This window comes from Anoplopoma fimbria, chromosome 2 (genome assembly GCF_027596085.1).
Source record: "Anoplopoma fimbria isolate UVic2021 breed Golden Eagle Sablefish chromosome 2, Afim_UVic_2022, whole genome shotgun sequence".
In the NCBI taxonomy this organism is placed as follows: Eukaryota; Metazoa; Chordata; class Actinopteri; order Perciformes; family Anoplopomatidae; genus Anoplopoma; species Anoplopoma fimbria.
In genome coordinates, this window is record NC_072450.1 from 6675592 (window position 1) to 6692760 (window position 17169).

A 17169-nucleotide genomic window follows, 5' to 3' on the forward strand; every position below is an offset into this window, starting at 1 on the left:
TCACTGGGTGGGTGTGAGACTGTGTGTGCGTGTCTGTGAGCTGTTCAAACAAACCCATCTGAACAGAGCAAACACGGCAGGAGTTAATGCAGGATATTTGTAAATATGTGTGTGTGTTTGTGTGTGTGTGTGTGTGTGTGTGTTATGCGTGTGCGTGTGCGTGTGTGCATCAACTGGGAGACTGTGGGGGACAGGAAGCTCGGCCAGTTGGCAAACATCACTCTGAAAGGACCAGAGGGTGATGGTCATGGCCAGTGCAGGGTTGGCTGCACCAGAGGACACACACATGCACGCACACACGCACACTCACACACATACACACACACACACAGAGCTGGTGTTGTCAATATTCATTCGTCAGGGTCTGTTTAATCGAGACTAATAACACATGAAAATCTGTCAAGAAAGTTTTGCATGACAACGGTGAAACAATAGTGAATCTCTTGCAGTTAAAGATAACCTTCATTATTGATCAAACTGTAAATGTTGTGCTACATAAATATATTCAGTGCTAGGTGCAACAATTTATATGCAACAGATGAAAGCAACAATTCCTCACATTTAAACAGCTTGAACCAGAGAATGTTTGACATTGTTGCTTCTTAAATATTACATTATTGTGGGTTTTTTTTTCACAAATTACTTAATTGACAACACGTAATCCCTACACATTAATTTCGCACCTGCTGTACATAGTAAAGTTTTCATTCCTTTTGTGTATTTTTATCTGTATATTGTTGTTATTGTGTCTGCTGGCTGGCTGAGGGGCTACCAAACGGAATTTCGTTGTATCACTACAATGACAATAAAAACCTCTTTATCTTTAAAAAAAAAAGAACAAATAAGAACAAATAAGTTTCCAGAAAACAAGGATATACTTCCAAGCTCCCAATGCTAACTTATGAGACTCAACAGTATTTGATACTTGATGATACAGAAACATTTAACTTTATACTAAAAAAAAGCACTGAATGTTCATATGACCTCTGGTTCATCACTCATCTGTCAACTTAGATTTTCAGACAAGCAAGAACACAAGTGAGTGCATTGTTGCCCAGAAGCCAACATCACAACAAAGTCCTGCCCCGTTTACCACCAGCACATGAACACAACAACATGATTACAGCTGTAAAATAAGAAAAACTAAACAAAAACAAAGATCTGTGTGTGGCAGCAAACTTAGAAATCAGATCACCACTAATCAGCAGGTTTGATTTCGAGCCAAATCCATTGCTGTGGTTTGGACAACCATGCTAACAACCTGACAAACAATCAAAGAGTAAAAAACACAACTTTACTGCAAAAAAGAAACCGCAGCGGAGACACTCAAAAGTAGAAAGCATCCGTGGAGCAGACGAGCAGAGAGGTGCTGAGAGATTTAGAGTGACCACAACAGTCTCAGCTCATCCATACAGCCACAGCCCCCCCCCCACACACACACACACAAAAAAAAAAATAAATAAAATAAAGATATACTGACTGCCGTTAAAGAAACAGACATCTACAAACCCTCAAAGATCTCAGCACTTCCTGATCACCAACTGAACCAAAGTCATCATTAGGCTACTTAGGACAAGCTTCCCTTGTGCACACAAACACAAACACAAACACACACACACACACACACACACACACACACACACACACACATTCATCTACCTGGTCAGGGCGCCTGGGTTGCCGTGGGAACCAGAGCGCTGCGGGAAAATGCCAAGCTGGACAGAGAGCTTCATGACTTCATGCCACTCAGAGAGTTCACACAGCCAAATGTCTCTCTCTCCCACTCTCTCTCCCCCAGTCTGCCTCTCTCTCTCTCTCTCTCTGAGCTTTCTCAATGTCTCTCGCCCTGGCAGTGTTCCTAGATTGAGCTCCTTTGTCGCTCGTCACACTGATGGTTCATCCCCCGGGCACTGTTGGTCTCTCTCTCTCTCTCTGGACTAACAGAGAGAGAGAAACTGTGAGGGGGGGGAAGAAGAAGAAGAGGGAAGGACCTGCCCCTGTTAGAAACATGAGCCTCCCCCGGGACTGTTAACCACTTCACTGCTGCAGCCACGCCACTAATAGAGCACAAGACACACACACACACACACACACACACACACACACCCCAGGGCCCTAAATAAGCCACTTCAGTTTAACATGAATCAAGCGGGGCGACACAAGTCAAAGCCACATGATCACAGACAAACTCCTACGAAAAGTGCAGGACAATCCTCGTCCCTGTTGCTTTCCTGTGTGTTTTCCCAGCTACGGTTTGTGTGTGTCTGTGTGTGCAAGACTGCAATTTCCCAGACAGATCCACCCTGACTATCTGACAAGCCAGTGCTAATTAGAGATCAGGCAAAGCGGCGTGGCCCAGCCCACAGCCTCCTGCTGGCAGAGCAACCCGCCTGTTAACCACCGCGGAGTCCTTTTAACGGGCCAATCACAGGAGACGGAGACGGTAAGTGCAGGCCGCCCCCGTGAGGAAGCGGTGCCAAACGCAGGCGGACAAGGTCGGCGACTAATAGATCATGGCACTGAAGGGAGGAGGTGAAGCGCTTCTTACTCGTCCTCTTTAAAGGGTCGGTTTACCCAAATCACACACAAAAAAAAAATGGCTTCTCTCACTTACTGTATAGAGACATTTATGGATTTTCAATTCTTTTTCTTTCACCACATCACAATGGATGGCAAAGGGATTTTTATATTTCTGGTGCTCACAGAAATGATAAATGAGTGGATTTTTGGATGAACTGCCCCTTTAAATCAGATGGAGTGTGCAGTTTAAACAAGCTAAGACTTTATTCTCTCGCTCACCAGAGAGAGACTGAGCCGGTCAGAGAGGACACTTGTGGAGAAGCAAAAGTGACCCAAAAAACGAGACATTCCAGAGAGGAACCTCGCCTCTCGCCAGGTCCTTTTAGGAAGCTTTCTGCTTTTCCCAAAGGGGGTCAGAGTTCAGAGGCCGAACCTCCAAAGAGGAGAGCAGAGTGGGGGGGGGGGGCATGGGGGACCAATGGAATTTTTTTTTTTTTTTAAAAAGCTGCCATGTGGGTCAGCCAATAGGAGTGACTAGAAGTGTCCTGAGAAAAAGCCCGTGGTTGTGTTTGTTTAGCTTTTCTTGTGTGCGTCCCTCGGGGCCGTGGTCGGTCGACGGGTTTGATTGCCCCGGCGGTACTGTAACCCCCCCCCCCTCCATCCATCCCCCTTCACTGAAAAAAAAACCCGTCCGTCGCTGGCACATGCACACAGGATCTGTGCCGCAGAAATGTACACACAGACATGCGGCCACAACAGAGCTGTGAGGCAGAAGTAAGGGGATTTCCTGTGTTTGAGGGGCGACTACTGGTCCTCACACCGCAGCTGGATCATATAACACCCCCCAAAATCTCTGTCTCTGTCCACACAGACAGAGAGAGAGACCGAGGGGGAGGATTCTGACTGTCTCTCTGAAGTAAAGCCCTCAGGGTTGAGGGGGGAGCCAGACAACAGGTAAGGCCTGTGTGTGTTGACCAGACACAACATCAGGACAGAGGAGCTGGAGTCGTGACTTCATTACAAACACGTCGGCACCATCAAAGACATGAATTTTTTTTTTTAATTCCTATCTGTATATGATTTGCATAATAGCACAACATGAAAAACTAGTTGTTTTCTCCTGGGGCTAGGCCATAAAACTATATAATCATTAGTCAGTTTTCAGTGGAATCATATCTTATCAGTTTAAAGGTTTGACAGAAGGGCCTACAATACCTGACATTTGGTCCCAATATCACATCATACTTATTGATGCCTTATACTTTGAGGGGATATGAATATGTTTCTCTGCAAAACCATATTATTCATCTAACTATAAAGCAAGGAATCTTCCATAACCATTCAAAGTCCATTTGAGGTCAATACCTAAACTTAACCATCTCTCAAGAGTTTTGCAACTTGTGGATTATCTTCCAGACAAAACAAAACAATCGTCCCACTCCGAACGGGCACCTTTTCCTTAACACGAACACAGCATATCCCATGTTTGGCGCCAACTTCCAGTAGGAAATATAACAATTCAAACATTCAATCGAGAAGTTATGCTATGTGATAAAAATGTAATGCTGCGTGTTCAGACTGGCATACAATGAATTAGGCTACTTGTTGTGGGAACATAAAGCAACAACATGACACAGAAGGTAAAATAAGCCAGCAGATGTTTCCCCATGCAGGTACTTGAAAGCTGTTTAGCCAGTTTAACTCTTTCATAGAGTAATGCTAAGATATATATCTCACATCCGTATCTGCTCTTTGCCTTAGGGTTCAGATTCATTTATTTCAGTGATTGAAGGTGTATTTATACATGCAGGGAAAGTATTAAGATCTCATGTGTGATATGATGAAAGGTGTCTTTGTTGAGTTAATCGAATGTTTTTTATATTATTATAAGTGAAAAAAAAGGAAAATGTGGCAAAATCTACCCTTAAGAAACAGGAAATTATTGTAGCCAAAAATCACTGAAACCTGACAACATTTAGGTTTCAAGGTTCATCTTAAAAGGAATTAAAAAGGAAAAAGTCAGGACTAAGTGGCAGTGAAGAGGCCACTGGGACGGGACGCGGCACATTCCAGGCTGGAGCCTAGGACCGTGTGGTACGAAAATGACACAGCTGTCCCTGAACTGACGAGAAATGACAGGACTGGACTGGACATCACACTCAGGAATGTCTCTCTCTCTCTCTCTCTCTCTCTCTCTCTCTCTCTCGTGTCTGGTCCCATTGTCTCCTGTCTTTGGGAAAACATTTGCTATCTGCACTGGGAGAATCCATCAAAGCAATTAAATCCCTCTTTCCTCCGACTCATCTCTTCCTCTCTCGCTATCTGTTTGATGTGTAAACACAAACTCACTTAGATTTGAGAGACTGACCCGGATCCACGGTAAAAAACTCTTAACATAAGTGACATGCATCAGTGGACTGAGGCACACGACTTTGGCATTCTGCATCGTGCAGCAAAAATTGAAATGCTACTGGGACAAACATGTGGAATTTCTCACATGTGTGCAGACCAATTTAAACACACAGCGCATACAAACCAGCCTATTGTCGCCTCGGTGCTAGAATGAAACACAAGGCTGTAACTTCTGCCTCTACACCTGTGGTCTACCGAACGGGTTCATGGGATCCCTCAGGGGGAAATAATAAAATATTACGAGTTACGTTGATGTGCAGCTACAATATAAAAGCAAACTTTGCCCGGAATCTGTGTTTTATTTTATGTCCATCTGGTTTGAAACCTTCTTTATGAGTAACTCCAGATAACAGATGGAAATAAAACATTTTCTGGGGTTAAAGTCGATCTACCACATAGCCCTTTGTTGTTTTTACAGAAATCCACTCAATTACTTCTCCATCTGAATTACATTTCAAGTAAAAAAAAAAAAAAAAAAGCATGTGCATGAAAAGGAAAAAAATATTTTAAAAAATCGATGAAACTCTTAAAAATCATTAAACTGCATTATTTGTGTGGAATGGTAACCGACTTAATTTTAATCGTTTCTACCCCAAACCCAAAGAACTGATATGAACTCTTGTAAAAATCCCAAAGTTTCCATGATACCAAATATGTCAGGCTGAATTATGGGGAAATATTGCAAAAATATTGCATCCTGTGTAACATTTTTATAGCTTCAATGAAGAGCTGGAATAAGCTGATACAAAATATTTATATGATGATGTCAGATAGTAATATTTTGGGGATTTTTTTCAACCTTAGAGCAACTGAAGGTGAAATAAAAATAGGAAAAACTGTGTTAAAGGGTCAAAATACAAAATTAAACTAAATGTCCCCATGTGAATGATTTGGGCTCACAGAACAGAAATCTATCCAACATGTTGGCCTGCAGTCTGATACATTATCAAGTGTTCGTGACATTAAAACCCTCTCCCTCTCTCGCATGCAGGCTTTTGTCCTCGAGCTTTTCCTGCAGCTGAAATGTGGATAATCAACTTTATCCAGTGACTTTAAAAACTCCAACCTGCACGAACCTGCTGACTCTCCAGGCGACTTCCCGCCCGCACAAAACCTCACGGAAAATATCAGTCGGGGGGAGGAACGGAGGATTCAAAACTCACCCTGTGCTGAGTGCTCCACAACCCACTCACTGTAGAAGAATTAAAGTCCAACATGCTCTGCTCCATAGCTCTACTTCCTCCATCTACTGTTTCCTCCTGGTGGCCCGGATCGGATTCCAGACTGGACCGGAGACCTGGTGCCTGATGCCTCTGATCGCTGTGTTTCCCTTCCAAAAAACTCTCATCACTACATCTCACTTAGTAATGCTGCGAATAAACCGCACAAAAACAGGCTTTAACAAATAATGAGAGAATATAAAGAGCACAAAGCTCAAGAACTAGCTGTGGATGTTAGAATCGCAAAGTTGACATAAAACAAAAAAAGAGAATGTGTTGGAGAAAGACCTGTATTTACCCCACCCACTTCAGTTTATGTGTGTGTGTGTTCATTTCCTAGGGCGAGGCAGGTGTGCTTGTTAAAAGCCCAGAGGAAGTGCATGATGGTTTGCTGATACAGTATCCATGGCAACTGAATCATCATGTCTCCAAGGACTGTGTCTCTCTATCTCTCTTCTCATTACAACCCTCTTAGTTTTCATCGATTATTTTCTCCTTTTCTCTCGTAAAAGGAGAAAAAAAAAAAAAGCTGCTCTAACACGATCATCGCCACCTCCTCCCACACGCATGTGGGAAGTGGATTTCTTCTATATGTGGTCACATTAGAAAGAAAATCACATTTTAGTCCAAGTCAGTGAGATTATTCCAATGTTGTCCGTTCTAATACAAACCAACATGTTTCAAAGATTTCCTAGCACCATTGTCTGTAAAACAAGACTCCACCAGGCATTTTATTACCAGGATTGTACATCATTTCATTCAATATAGAGTTTCTTAAATAGCTTGCTAATTGTTGATTATTTTTAGATTTAGTAAGCTTGTTTGCTCAGTTTTTAATTGGCCAATAAGTAGAGACAATTCATTCAAAAGACAGATTTTTACCATTGACTGCTGTCTCATAACTAAGCTACTGTAGCTTCTACTACTTTGGAGTTTCTGGATCGCCGTTCTGTCAAAGACGTCTTGTTATATGTTGTGTTATGTGTATATAACGGTGAAAATTTGCTTGCGCGCAGAAAACAACTTCTATCGAAAACACTCACTTCACTTTTTTAAAGAAATCAACTAAGACCACAATGACTAAGATGGAGGTTTCTGCTGTGTGGGTGGAATATCGTTCTGCAGCAGCTGGGGGGAAGTGAGCTTGAGTGGGAACATCCCATTAACTTGGAAACATAGTTGACCTTATATCTTGAATCAAACCGCTACAGATTTGCGGGTCAGACTGCTCCAGCGTGTCCCAGAATGCCTCGCTGGACTGGCTTCATTACAGACACACACACACACACACACACACACACACACACACACACACACACACAACACACACAACTCTGCTTTCAGTATGAATTTTTTTTTCAGTATGTCCGGGAGGCATTTACAGTATTTAGTATTCTAGGAGAGTCAAAGGCTGTGTGAGAGTCTGGATATCTGAGGAATAATATTTGGTTGCGTAAAGTGTGTTGTGAGTATAAGTGCATGTGTGTGTATGTGTGTGTAGGTGCAGAAGATAAGGGGAGAGCAGACAAAGGATAGGTGTGGCTGTTTAACACATTCTCCTCCCAGGGAATATGAGGTTGAGATATATATATATATATATATATATATATATATATATTATATAAAAATCTTTTTTTCCTTTCTAAAGACCACATCTGGTGTAGATTGCGTCAGTTTGTGTCAACATAAATCACAGACAGAACATTTTTAGCTCCAGTAAGACTGGAGTTCATTTTAGGTTTGAGAAGCTTCTTACTTTCTTCTTCCACCTGTGTCATCTAATACAAAAAGAATTGGGACTGATCCCATTTCGTAGCATGCTCTCAGTATACTGGTGTTATCATGGTCTGTTACCAACATGGTAGCCACGTTTTTTGGCTGTAACACAGGATCAACATAGCCAGTTAGCAAATACGTTGATGGACATATACTGTCATTACAAGCCAGAAGTAAAACAGAAGCACAAGAGGCACAGCCCTGTCACAAATGAATATGTCAATTTCAGTCCTGATGTCACTTAAACATTACTACAAAGCTATCAAGCCATATTACTTCATAACAAGTCAAAATTAACTCAATTTTCTTATTTAAAAAGACAAAGAATCAACGTTTTCAGATGATGTAGTTTACAATGACCATACCGTTCTAATCTTGTGTGCATTGGATCAAAATCTGAGTAAGAATGTTGAATATTTTTGAAGGTCAGAGGATATCGGTGTTATTTAACTACTCTAGGCATGTTTTTGTTGCATCAATATTTTTATTTGATACAATCATAATGGAAAATCTGAAAAATATTGCAAAGTGCACTATCTGACAACCACAGATGGTTTAAGTGTGATCATCGTTTTCCCTGGTGCCACTGGTCTCGGTAACCCAACACTGACTCACTCTGCTCCCTTCTGCCACCATTAACCAAACACTCCTGGAAGAGTGGAGCCGAGACACACACACACACACACACACACACACACACACACACACACACACACACACACACACACACACACACACACACACACACACACACACACACACACACACACACACACACACACTGGGAGGTCAGTGTTGGAGAGGAGTCCTAAAACAGCAGCTGTGATCAGCACTGACAGGTTGATGTTGTCTCCGAGCAGACCAGGACCGGGTTCAACAACTGTAGGGAGGTTTGGAGGGGTAAAAGTGCAGATGAAGCTGTGTTCCCCCATGTGTGTCTGCCATTATCATACAAATAGACTCCTGGCTCTTCGGGGAACAAGATCGCTGGCTCATGAAATGACAGGAACAGAGGGAGGGTAGTGATTATTATTACAGTGAGAGCCCGGAGGCAAACCACAACATTCGCTCTGCTTTAACCAAGGGAGCAGGTAGAGGTGGGGTTACAGAGAGGCAGACAGACAGGTGGAGTGCCAGGTGTTGTTGGTAGCAGCAGAGAAGAACCTCTGTCTTCCTCTACCTGAGGCCAACAGGGACACCTGCTCAAGTCCAGACAGGAGAGGTAACATCTAGGGGCTTGCGTGCTTCTAATATTCTAATAAGCAAGTGTGCTTCTAATATGTGTGTGTATGAAAAGTATGACATGTTCTAAACAACTGGAAGCTCTGTTGCAGGTGGGATTAAAAACCACCTGAGAGAAAATCAAAAAGATGTTACGAACGCCAGGACCCATGGGGGAAAATCACATGTTTATCACGCTTCCTTATCAATAAATAACGGTTAAACGCCACTGTATTATAAAATAAAGTAGCCTACTGAGCCTATATTTAATACATTGTATCACGTCCATGCCACTCGACAAGGTAAACAATACAACTTTAGTATTATGATAAAACTGTAACTTATAAAGTAAAGTAATGTTACGTTTAGCAGCAAAAAACTTGTACTAACCTTATGAATTTGCTTACGTTAGCTAGCAATGCTATTATTATTATTATTAACAGGAAATGCATGCCAAAAGCTTAATGTAGTCATTTCAGTTCCTCTTATCATTAGTTTGTACATTGCATTAGCATAGCTAGATAACATTAGATAACATAAGCAAATTCATAAGGCTGGTGCAAGTGATTTGCTGCTTAACGTTACATTACAGTACTGAACTTTATAAGTTACAGTTACATAGAAATATTAAGGGTGTATTTTTTAACTTGGTGTTACTGTTGAGGTCGTATGGCTTGTTTAAAGAAGTAAACGCATGCTATCGTAGTACAGCTTGACCCTTCTCAGAAATGTTTGATTCAAATGATCAGCCTTAAGACTTTGCTTTATGATAGGAAAAATAAGAAGGAAGAAGGATGAGTAAAAGTAAGAGTTGCACATAGGTCCACAGAAGGGATTTTACAATTCTCGGAAGATATCCCGGTAAAATTACGCAATTCACATTACAAACTAATCTTCCTGGAATGTGTTTACGTGTATTTGACTGGCCAATGCAGTAGGTTGACGAATGACATCACATTGCGGTAAAAGTTCAACAACATTTATTTTTTGCTGGAGGATCATTGAAATAAATGAGGTTGGGTTTTTAAAAGCAGAGCTAATAGACTGAAAAGACCGGTGCTGAAAGGCTTTGTACCAAAAAGGCAAGGCAAGGCAAGTTTACTCAAGTTTATTTGTACAGTACCTACAGAGACAATTTAAAGTACTTTAAGTAGGCATTAAATCCTCAATTAAAAGATAATGAGAAGGATAATGGAAGGTATTAGAGTGCGTAACAGCTGTCTAAGTATTTTAACAGGCACCTGCTGATGGAAGGTGAATCTGTCAGTGGAACAAGAGTGTCATGCTGTCTATACTGTAATTCTGCTAATTTCACATTCTTTTGTTGTACCTAGCAGATGATTTGGACTCGTTGGAGCTCCATTAGGTGCCTCATGTTGATTTAAAAAGCTCTCATGTCAAGGGTGCTTATTGTCAAACCTCTTGATAATGAGTTTAATAATCTACCTATACCTGACATGACCCACGTTTGTTACAGTTTAACTTCTTCTTATTTTATCAGGCATTCATATGATTTGGTCTATATGAAAGTATATTGAGGCTATTGCAGGTTAAAACAAATCAAACAACGGAGCCAGAAAAATCTCAGAATATCGAAGAATATTTACATTCTGATATTCTCTGAGAATCAAGCAGTACATTTACGAGAAAAACGCAAAACAAAAACTTGAAAATACAAAAAGTGTGCAAAACCATGGTAACGCCAGCCGCCATCTAAATTATTTTGCACCTAAAGAGGTGTAATTATGGTAAGGATGGGCTCTGAGAGAGGCGAATATTCAAGGTTTTTTTATTGTACATTTGACAGTTTTATCCCAGAGAATGTAATTTCTTTTCACTTATAAATATACCACTTTAATCTTGGATAATATGAGATTTTTCCTGGAATATTACCATCTCCCGGCTCCGTCATTTTGTATTTATTTATTTTTACCTACAATGGCCCTAATACGCTGTTGTAGGTCTATCACCTTGACATGGTGTGTTCATTTTCCATTTTTCAGTGCTACATGTTAACCAAACCAAGTAAAGACTGTTTTCTGTAATTGATTATCTTACATGTTTTTGTCTTGCAGCACTATTCCTCCAACTTCTTCTTAAATAGTCCTGATCCCACCAGTACTGACTGTACCAGCAAGAAGAATGTAGAGAGTCTTGAAATTTACCATTCGTGCAAATGTGTAAAATATGATTTGGGTCCTTTAGAAATGCTCTCTTCTCTTCTTTGTGTCACGTTCTTATATGGAAAACGGAAAATTTAATCTTCAACGCCTCAGCCATAAGGGAGGGGGGGGGTCTCTCTCTAACACTCACCACTACAGCGGTTTCACACCACTAAGACATTTCCTTTGTCTGCTGTAACAAAGAGAATTCAAATCAGAAGACAGACGGTTAGAGATTACTTCCTCTTTCTCCTGCCCCAGAGATAAATGAGAAGGATAAGCATGCTCACACACACACACACACACACACACACACACACACACACACACACACACACACACACACACACACACACACACACACACACACACACACACACACACACACACACACACACACACATTCACACATACACTGAGCTCCTAGTCTCTGGAGCCTCTGCCTATTTGCTCAGCCTCGCAGGTCCTGTTGTCCCATGAGTCATTGTGATCCTCTGCTGGCTTCCTCCCACTGCTTTACATACATTTGACAGTTGGTAAAACTAGTTCTTGCACTTCCAACAGTAGCACTAATCAGATTCAACTGTCACATCACCCACCAACTCAGCTGATGGGAGGATATGGACTGTAATTGTTGTCTTGTTCTCTGAATAAGCCACTCAAAGCTGTGTTTTTTTAAATTTTTTATAAACATCCGTCATGCTCCTCATTAGAGCAGGTTTGGGCTGATCTGGAGGGTTTCACCGTGAAGGCTTTAAACTGTTTTAGGAAAGCTCCTGACTGTGAACCCCGACCCTTTGAAGCTGGTGACCTCCTGGTCCAGGGGTCACAAGGTTTTTTGCCCCAATGCCACAGTGACATCCAACACCTTTCCCCCACCCCACTCCAGGATGATTGGCTGCGTCCCAAACCAAAGGATGTAGAAAAAAAAGGGATTTAAACTTAAGCAGGTTTATAGACGGGTAACACACCCAGTGAGCAAATACAGACGGCACACACCTCTGAGCTCAGAACTTCCACTTTGTGTCAAATCACAAACCACAAAATGTTGGAAACACGTGTAAGGAAAGCTGCTCAACCTCCTCCACCTGCACAAACTGCACCTTTAGCCCCCCCCCATGTATTAAAATTAGTCTCATCTTTTACGACAGTCGACCTTGTCTACCCTCCAGCTCCACTGACTTCCTCTTGTTATGCTAATGCAAGTTATCTGCCGCTTCCACCTCTCCTAATTAATCCCCAAAACTAAAAAGCAGTAAGCACATTTATCAGACATTCCTTCAGGGTGGAGGATGTGTGGTCGGGAGGAGGGGGCTTCACCTCGTTCCCTTTAAACTCTTTCATTTTCCCCTTCTCTCTGATCTAATGAAAGCAATGATGAAGCTTACTGAAGATCATGAAAGGTGAAATGGGAAGTTTCTGGAGAAACATAAAATCTGCCCACTTGTTCAATTAAACCTCACAGAGAAACTTCAAAGCATAAAATCAAAGGAATAAAAAAAAAAAGGAGGAATCCCCCAACTGTTATCATTTAATAGCTTTCCAGTTTCTTCAACTGGCTACAGTCTCTAATCAAAACAAGCAAGAGGAAAATTAAAGGTGAGAGGGCTGAGAGAGGCTGTCAAATAGGTTAAAGAAAATTACAGCCTAATCACATTTCCTTGTACTTGATGGAAATCGTCATTAGGTCAAGGAAGGATAATTCTGTGACAGGAAGGATTCCTGTCCAAAACAGAATCCCCTATCCACTGTTAATGCTATAGGCTATCAAAAGGTTAGAAATTCATAAGAAGGATTTTTTAAAATCTATCCATAGTGTACAATTTAACTTTAAATTGTACACTGTTAATGCTATTGAAGTCCGAATTGTGCGTCACTTTAGTCCAGTGCACCTTATGTTAAAGGAGCTAAGAAAGGAAGCATCGCAGCACCTTTCCTTAGCATTTAGAGAATTCAACCAGCTCTTATCACGCAGCCATGGTAAGAGAAAGAGAAAGAAAGGGGGGAGGGAGGGAGAGGGGAGAGAGGAAAGGTGAGGAGAGGGACAGTTTGTGTAAACTCCACCTCAGGGCTGAGGGAGTTTAATGTGAGTGTGTTTTTGCGTGCGGCGGTAAAAAGGCACCAAGAGGGCAAAGGTCAAAAGTCTGGAGGACAGGAAATTAGCCACACCTGAGGCTTTAAAGGAAAAGGCTGCTTGAAGCACTTAAGACTACAAAACACACCAGCATGTCGGTCTGTTTGTAGTCAGTTTATGACTGATGAAAGACTACAAAGCTTTTGTTTTTTAAATGTCAAATATAGCCGAAAGAACTGGTTTATTTCTGTTCATTAAAAGATCACATGTTGATGATATCTGGATATCAATTGAGGAGACCAGTGATTCCTTTGTCTCACCCAGTCCAGTCCATCTTCATAATAAGCTTTATTCCCATCCTCCCCCCTTTACTCTCTTGCAACATGGTGGAGCTCTGCTTGGCCTTCATCCATTTCCCGTCTGTCAATTAGCCAGGAACCCAAATCTCTCTCCATCTCTGTGACAGGACAAAGGCTGCAGCTTCACATCCGATCCCTCACGCTGACACGGGGACGCTCTGAGAAGTCCCGCAGATACTCCCAACACTCAATCTTTTCACTCATCACACGCTGTGGCCAATATATCCGGATAACACCAACAAAAACACACATGTCTCACTGCTACTCTCCAACATTAAGGATCAGTTGGTGCGTCAACAGTCTGGAGTGTATTGCACAAAGCTCCGTTACATCACAACTGTTGTAATGGTACAAGTCTGTGCAATATCACCGTGTGAGAGATACATTTTTGTTTTATTGGGACATTAAGCAATAGACAGGATATGATGCTATTTGTTTTGTCAGTCAACCAGAACAGAAACAGTTGAACCAATGCTCAATACGTATTGATTACAATAAGCTACTGTATTTCTTTGACACAGAAGATTTGCTGTAAATTGTTCAGTATCCTGCTGGTGAAACTGCTGACAGTAAAATACTGTTATTCTGCCATTATTACAGCAAATTATTGTATGCTTTAATGACATGAACTTACTGTGTTTTGATACAATAGAGATACTGTAAAACGCACAGTAGCTTACTGGCAAACAGCTGCCATTCATTTATTGTATTTTTACAGTAAATAGTGAAACCATTTAACTCACCCAGACAATAAATTTCACTATTCTCTTCACATATATTTCAACCAAGGCCAGTGACACAAAAAAGAGGACTAAACAGAATTTCAACTTCCAGGAAAAAAGACTGACAGAAGCAGGAAACAGACCAGGAAGCATTTCAGTCTACAAACCCATTATCTGTCTATATATACTCTATACTCTCTATATATCTAGATATAGCTATCCATACACTATATGACTCCCACAACTAAACAAACAAATCAACTTCAGCATGTGTCAATAGCAGGTGTATGAAGGCATTCTAGGAAATGTAGGTAATCTGTAGAAGTAGTTGAATACATTGAAAGATGAAACCATGGTGACCCTTGTTTACATGGCAGGAGAAAAACACGTGTGCTGTTTCAGACTTACCTGTCAGCATCTCCCTGTCCTGACGAGGTGTTTCGATGGAGCGTCTCTCGTACGGCGGCCATGCTGTCAGGCAGGCGGTTGAGGCGCCGTGTGTACAGACCCAAACCTCCGTCAGTCATGTAGCTGCAAAACACAACACAGCACGTTAGATATCGTCTCCATGAGGAAAGCTCTAAATGATACAATTAAAGGGCTCAGACAGGATGAATTCAAGTTGTGCAGTACAGTACATCACTCTGTCTAAGACACAAACTCTTCTTTTATTTCCTATCAGAGCTGCTTTTGTTGTATAACGATCAGAAGGAGCCCACATCTATCTAGCTTTCCGGCCAAGGCAAAGCTCTCATCCATCACGGTTGGCAAACAGCTCCCCCACAAACACTGAAGATGCACTTCTCTCATGTGGCCGGTGGTCAAACAACAGTGTGTCTGTAAAAGAAGAGGCAGCTCCGCTAACAGAGGATGAGCCTGTTCTTTTATTCCTTCAAGAAGGATATTGCACTCGTCACCTTCAGAGTCTATCATCAACTCCAGGCCGGGGGAAATTAGGATTGACTGAGTGGCTGAACATTAAAAAAAGAAGCTAAAAATACACTGTATATGTAAGGGCAGGCTAAATAGGCCATTCACGTCATTTCATAACGGAAAAATAACTTTTGAATGGACTTGATTTACTGGCAGTTGGGAGTCGGAGGCTGACTGGAGCTGATGCTGAGGCCCTTCAACACTTACACAAACATTCCCATTCCAACTAAAACAACACCAAGTAATCCCCCAAATATTTACCCATGGAGGAGATTACTAATGGAACTAAATATTGACTCGTTTTAAACCCAGGTGTAATTTAATGAAATGTTTGCTGATTTAAAGTCGGGGGCCGGACCGTTAAGATGCTGAATGCTTTCTGTGTGGGGTTGTGATGATTCGGTTTCTGCAGCTGAGTGAGTATAGAAAAAAAAAAGAAAACGACCACTAAAACACTTTCTGTGTTATCTCTCTGTGGATCTCAGCAAGAGGCGAGCCAGCACAGACACAAACAGACACTTATACCTACATGTATATACAGTATACACAGAGTACAGTGTTTCCTATAGACAGAGCTCCTTTGTGTAACCTGCAGTCAAACTGAATCAGCATCTGAGCTGCAGGATAGAAACTAAAGCAGAGAGCAAAAACCTGAACAGATGCTGGAAAAACGGCAGACTTTAGAATTCTAACATCTGCAGCTTTGTTAAGGAATTCAGTTAATTGAAAACTAAATATCTAAAGCTGCATTATTTTTGTTTTCTCTTGGCCACTCTGATGAACAACACCGCCAAAAAAGCTGCTGCATGTAGATGTTTAATTTCTCCACCAGCTTCTCATTGACTTGGTCTGTCGGGTTTATCTGAGTTTTGAGTTCATGTCTTGTACTCAACACAGCTTCTGCTGAAAAGAGGCTGATGTAAAACCAAAACAATGCATTCAAATGAGCTAAAAAAAAAAAAAAAAAGTTAAATAGAGCTGAGGGGAACTGCAGCAAAAGGTTGAGAATTCACTGTGGTGATATAAAACACACATAAAGCAGAATGGGACTGATTTGTTGTACCCAACAGCATGTGAATTATGTTTTAGCAGCAAACCAGAGAAAGTACCAGATGTTGTACTCTCTCACCAGAACATGAATGCAGCACAAAAGGCTGCGGCTACCCTCTCAGGTCATCTGGTAGCGGTCTGCTTACCATTACCCAGAGTCCAAACTAAACACGGAGATTCAGCATTTTGTTACCATGCACCAGCGAGCTGGAACAAACTTCCCAAAGAGAGAGGAGTTGCCTTGTTTATTTTAAATACAGGTTTAACACTATTATATTCTCAGCTTAAAGCGAGACAATAAAGGCAAAAACTTATTCTAATGCACTGGCCAATTTTGAGATTTAGGGCTATTTTGCTTCCATAACTTGTCTTTAAAAAAGGAAAGGAAACATCTTAAATACACATTAAAGTGTTTTTGGGTTTTTTTTCAAACGTTGTCCATTTTTGTTGGTAGATTGCATTTTCCGAAATTTTCTCTCTTGTGCTGTGGTTATTATTTGTTTTAGAGTATTATTTCAAGCATTTGGAATTCTGGGGTATGCAGTGGTAAGATGACCACCGCAGAAGTTAAATCAAATGATCAATGGACTTGATATATACGCTGATAAAAGACTTATATAATATTTTCACAATAAGAGAGACAGCAGACAATGAAGACAGGTGAGGAATGGTGGGATCCTCATCTGACTCAGGGTCCACTCTGAGGGGGGGTTAGGTTTT

General features: G+C 41.4%; 1 protein-coding gene across 1 annotated transcript in view; it reads right to left on the reverse strand.

Annotated features, from left to right (window-relative positions):
* nav2a (neuron navigator 2a) overlaps positions 1–17169 on the reverse strand; it is a 115600-nt gene that overhangs the window by 32523 nt on the left and 65908 nt on the right. Inside the window, exon 12 of the mRNA XM_054608542.1 lies at positions 14875–14997. Within this exon, the coding sequence (XP_054464517.1) occupies positions 14875–14997 (123 nt within the window). The remainder of the gene's footprint in view (positions 1–14874; positions 14998–17169) is intronic.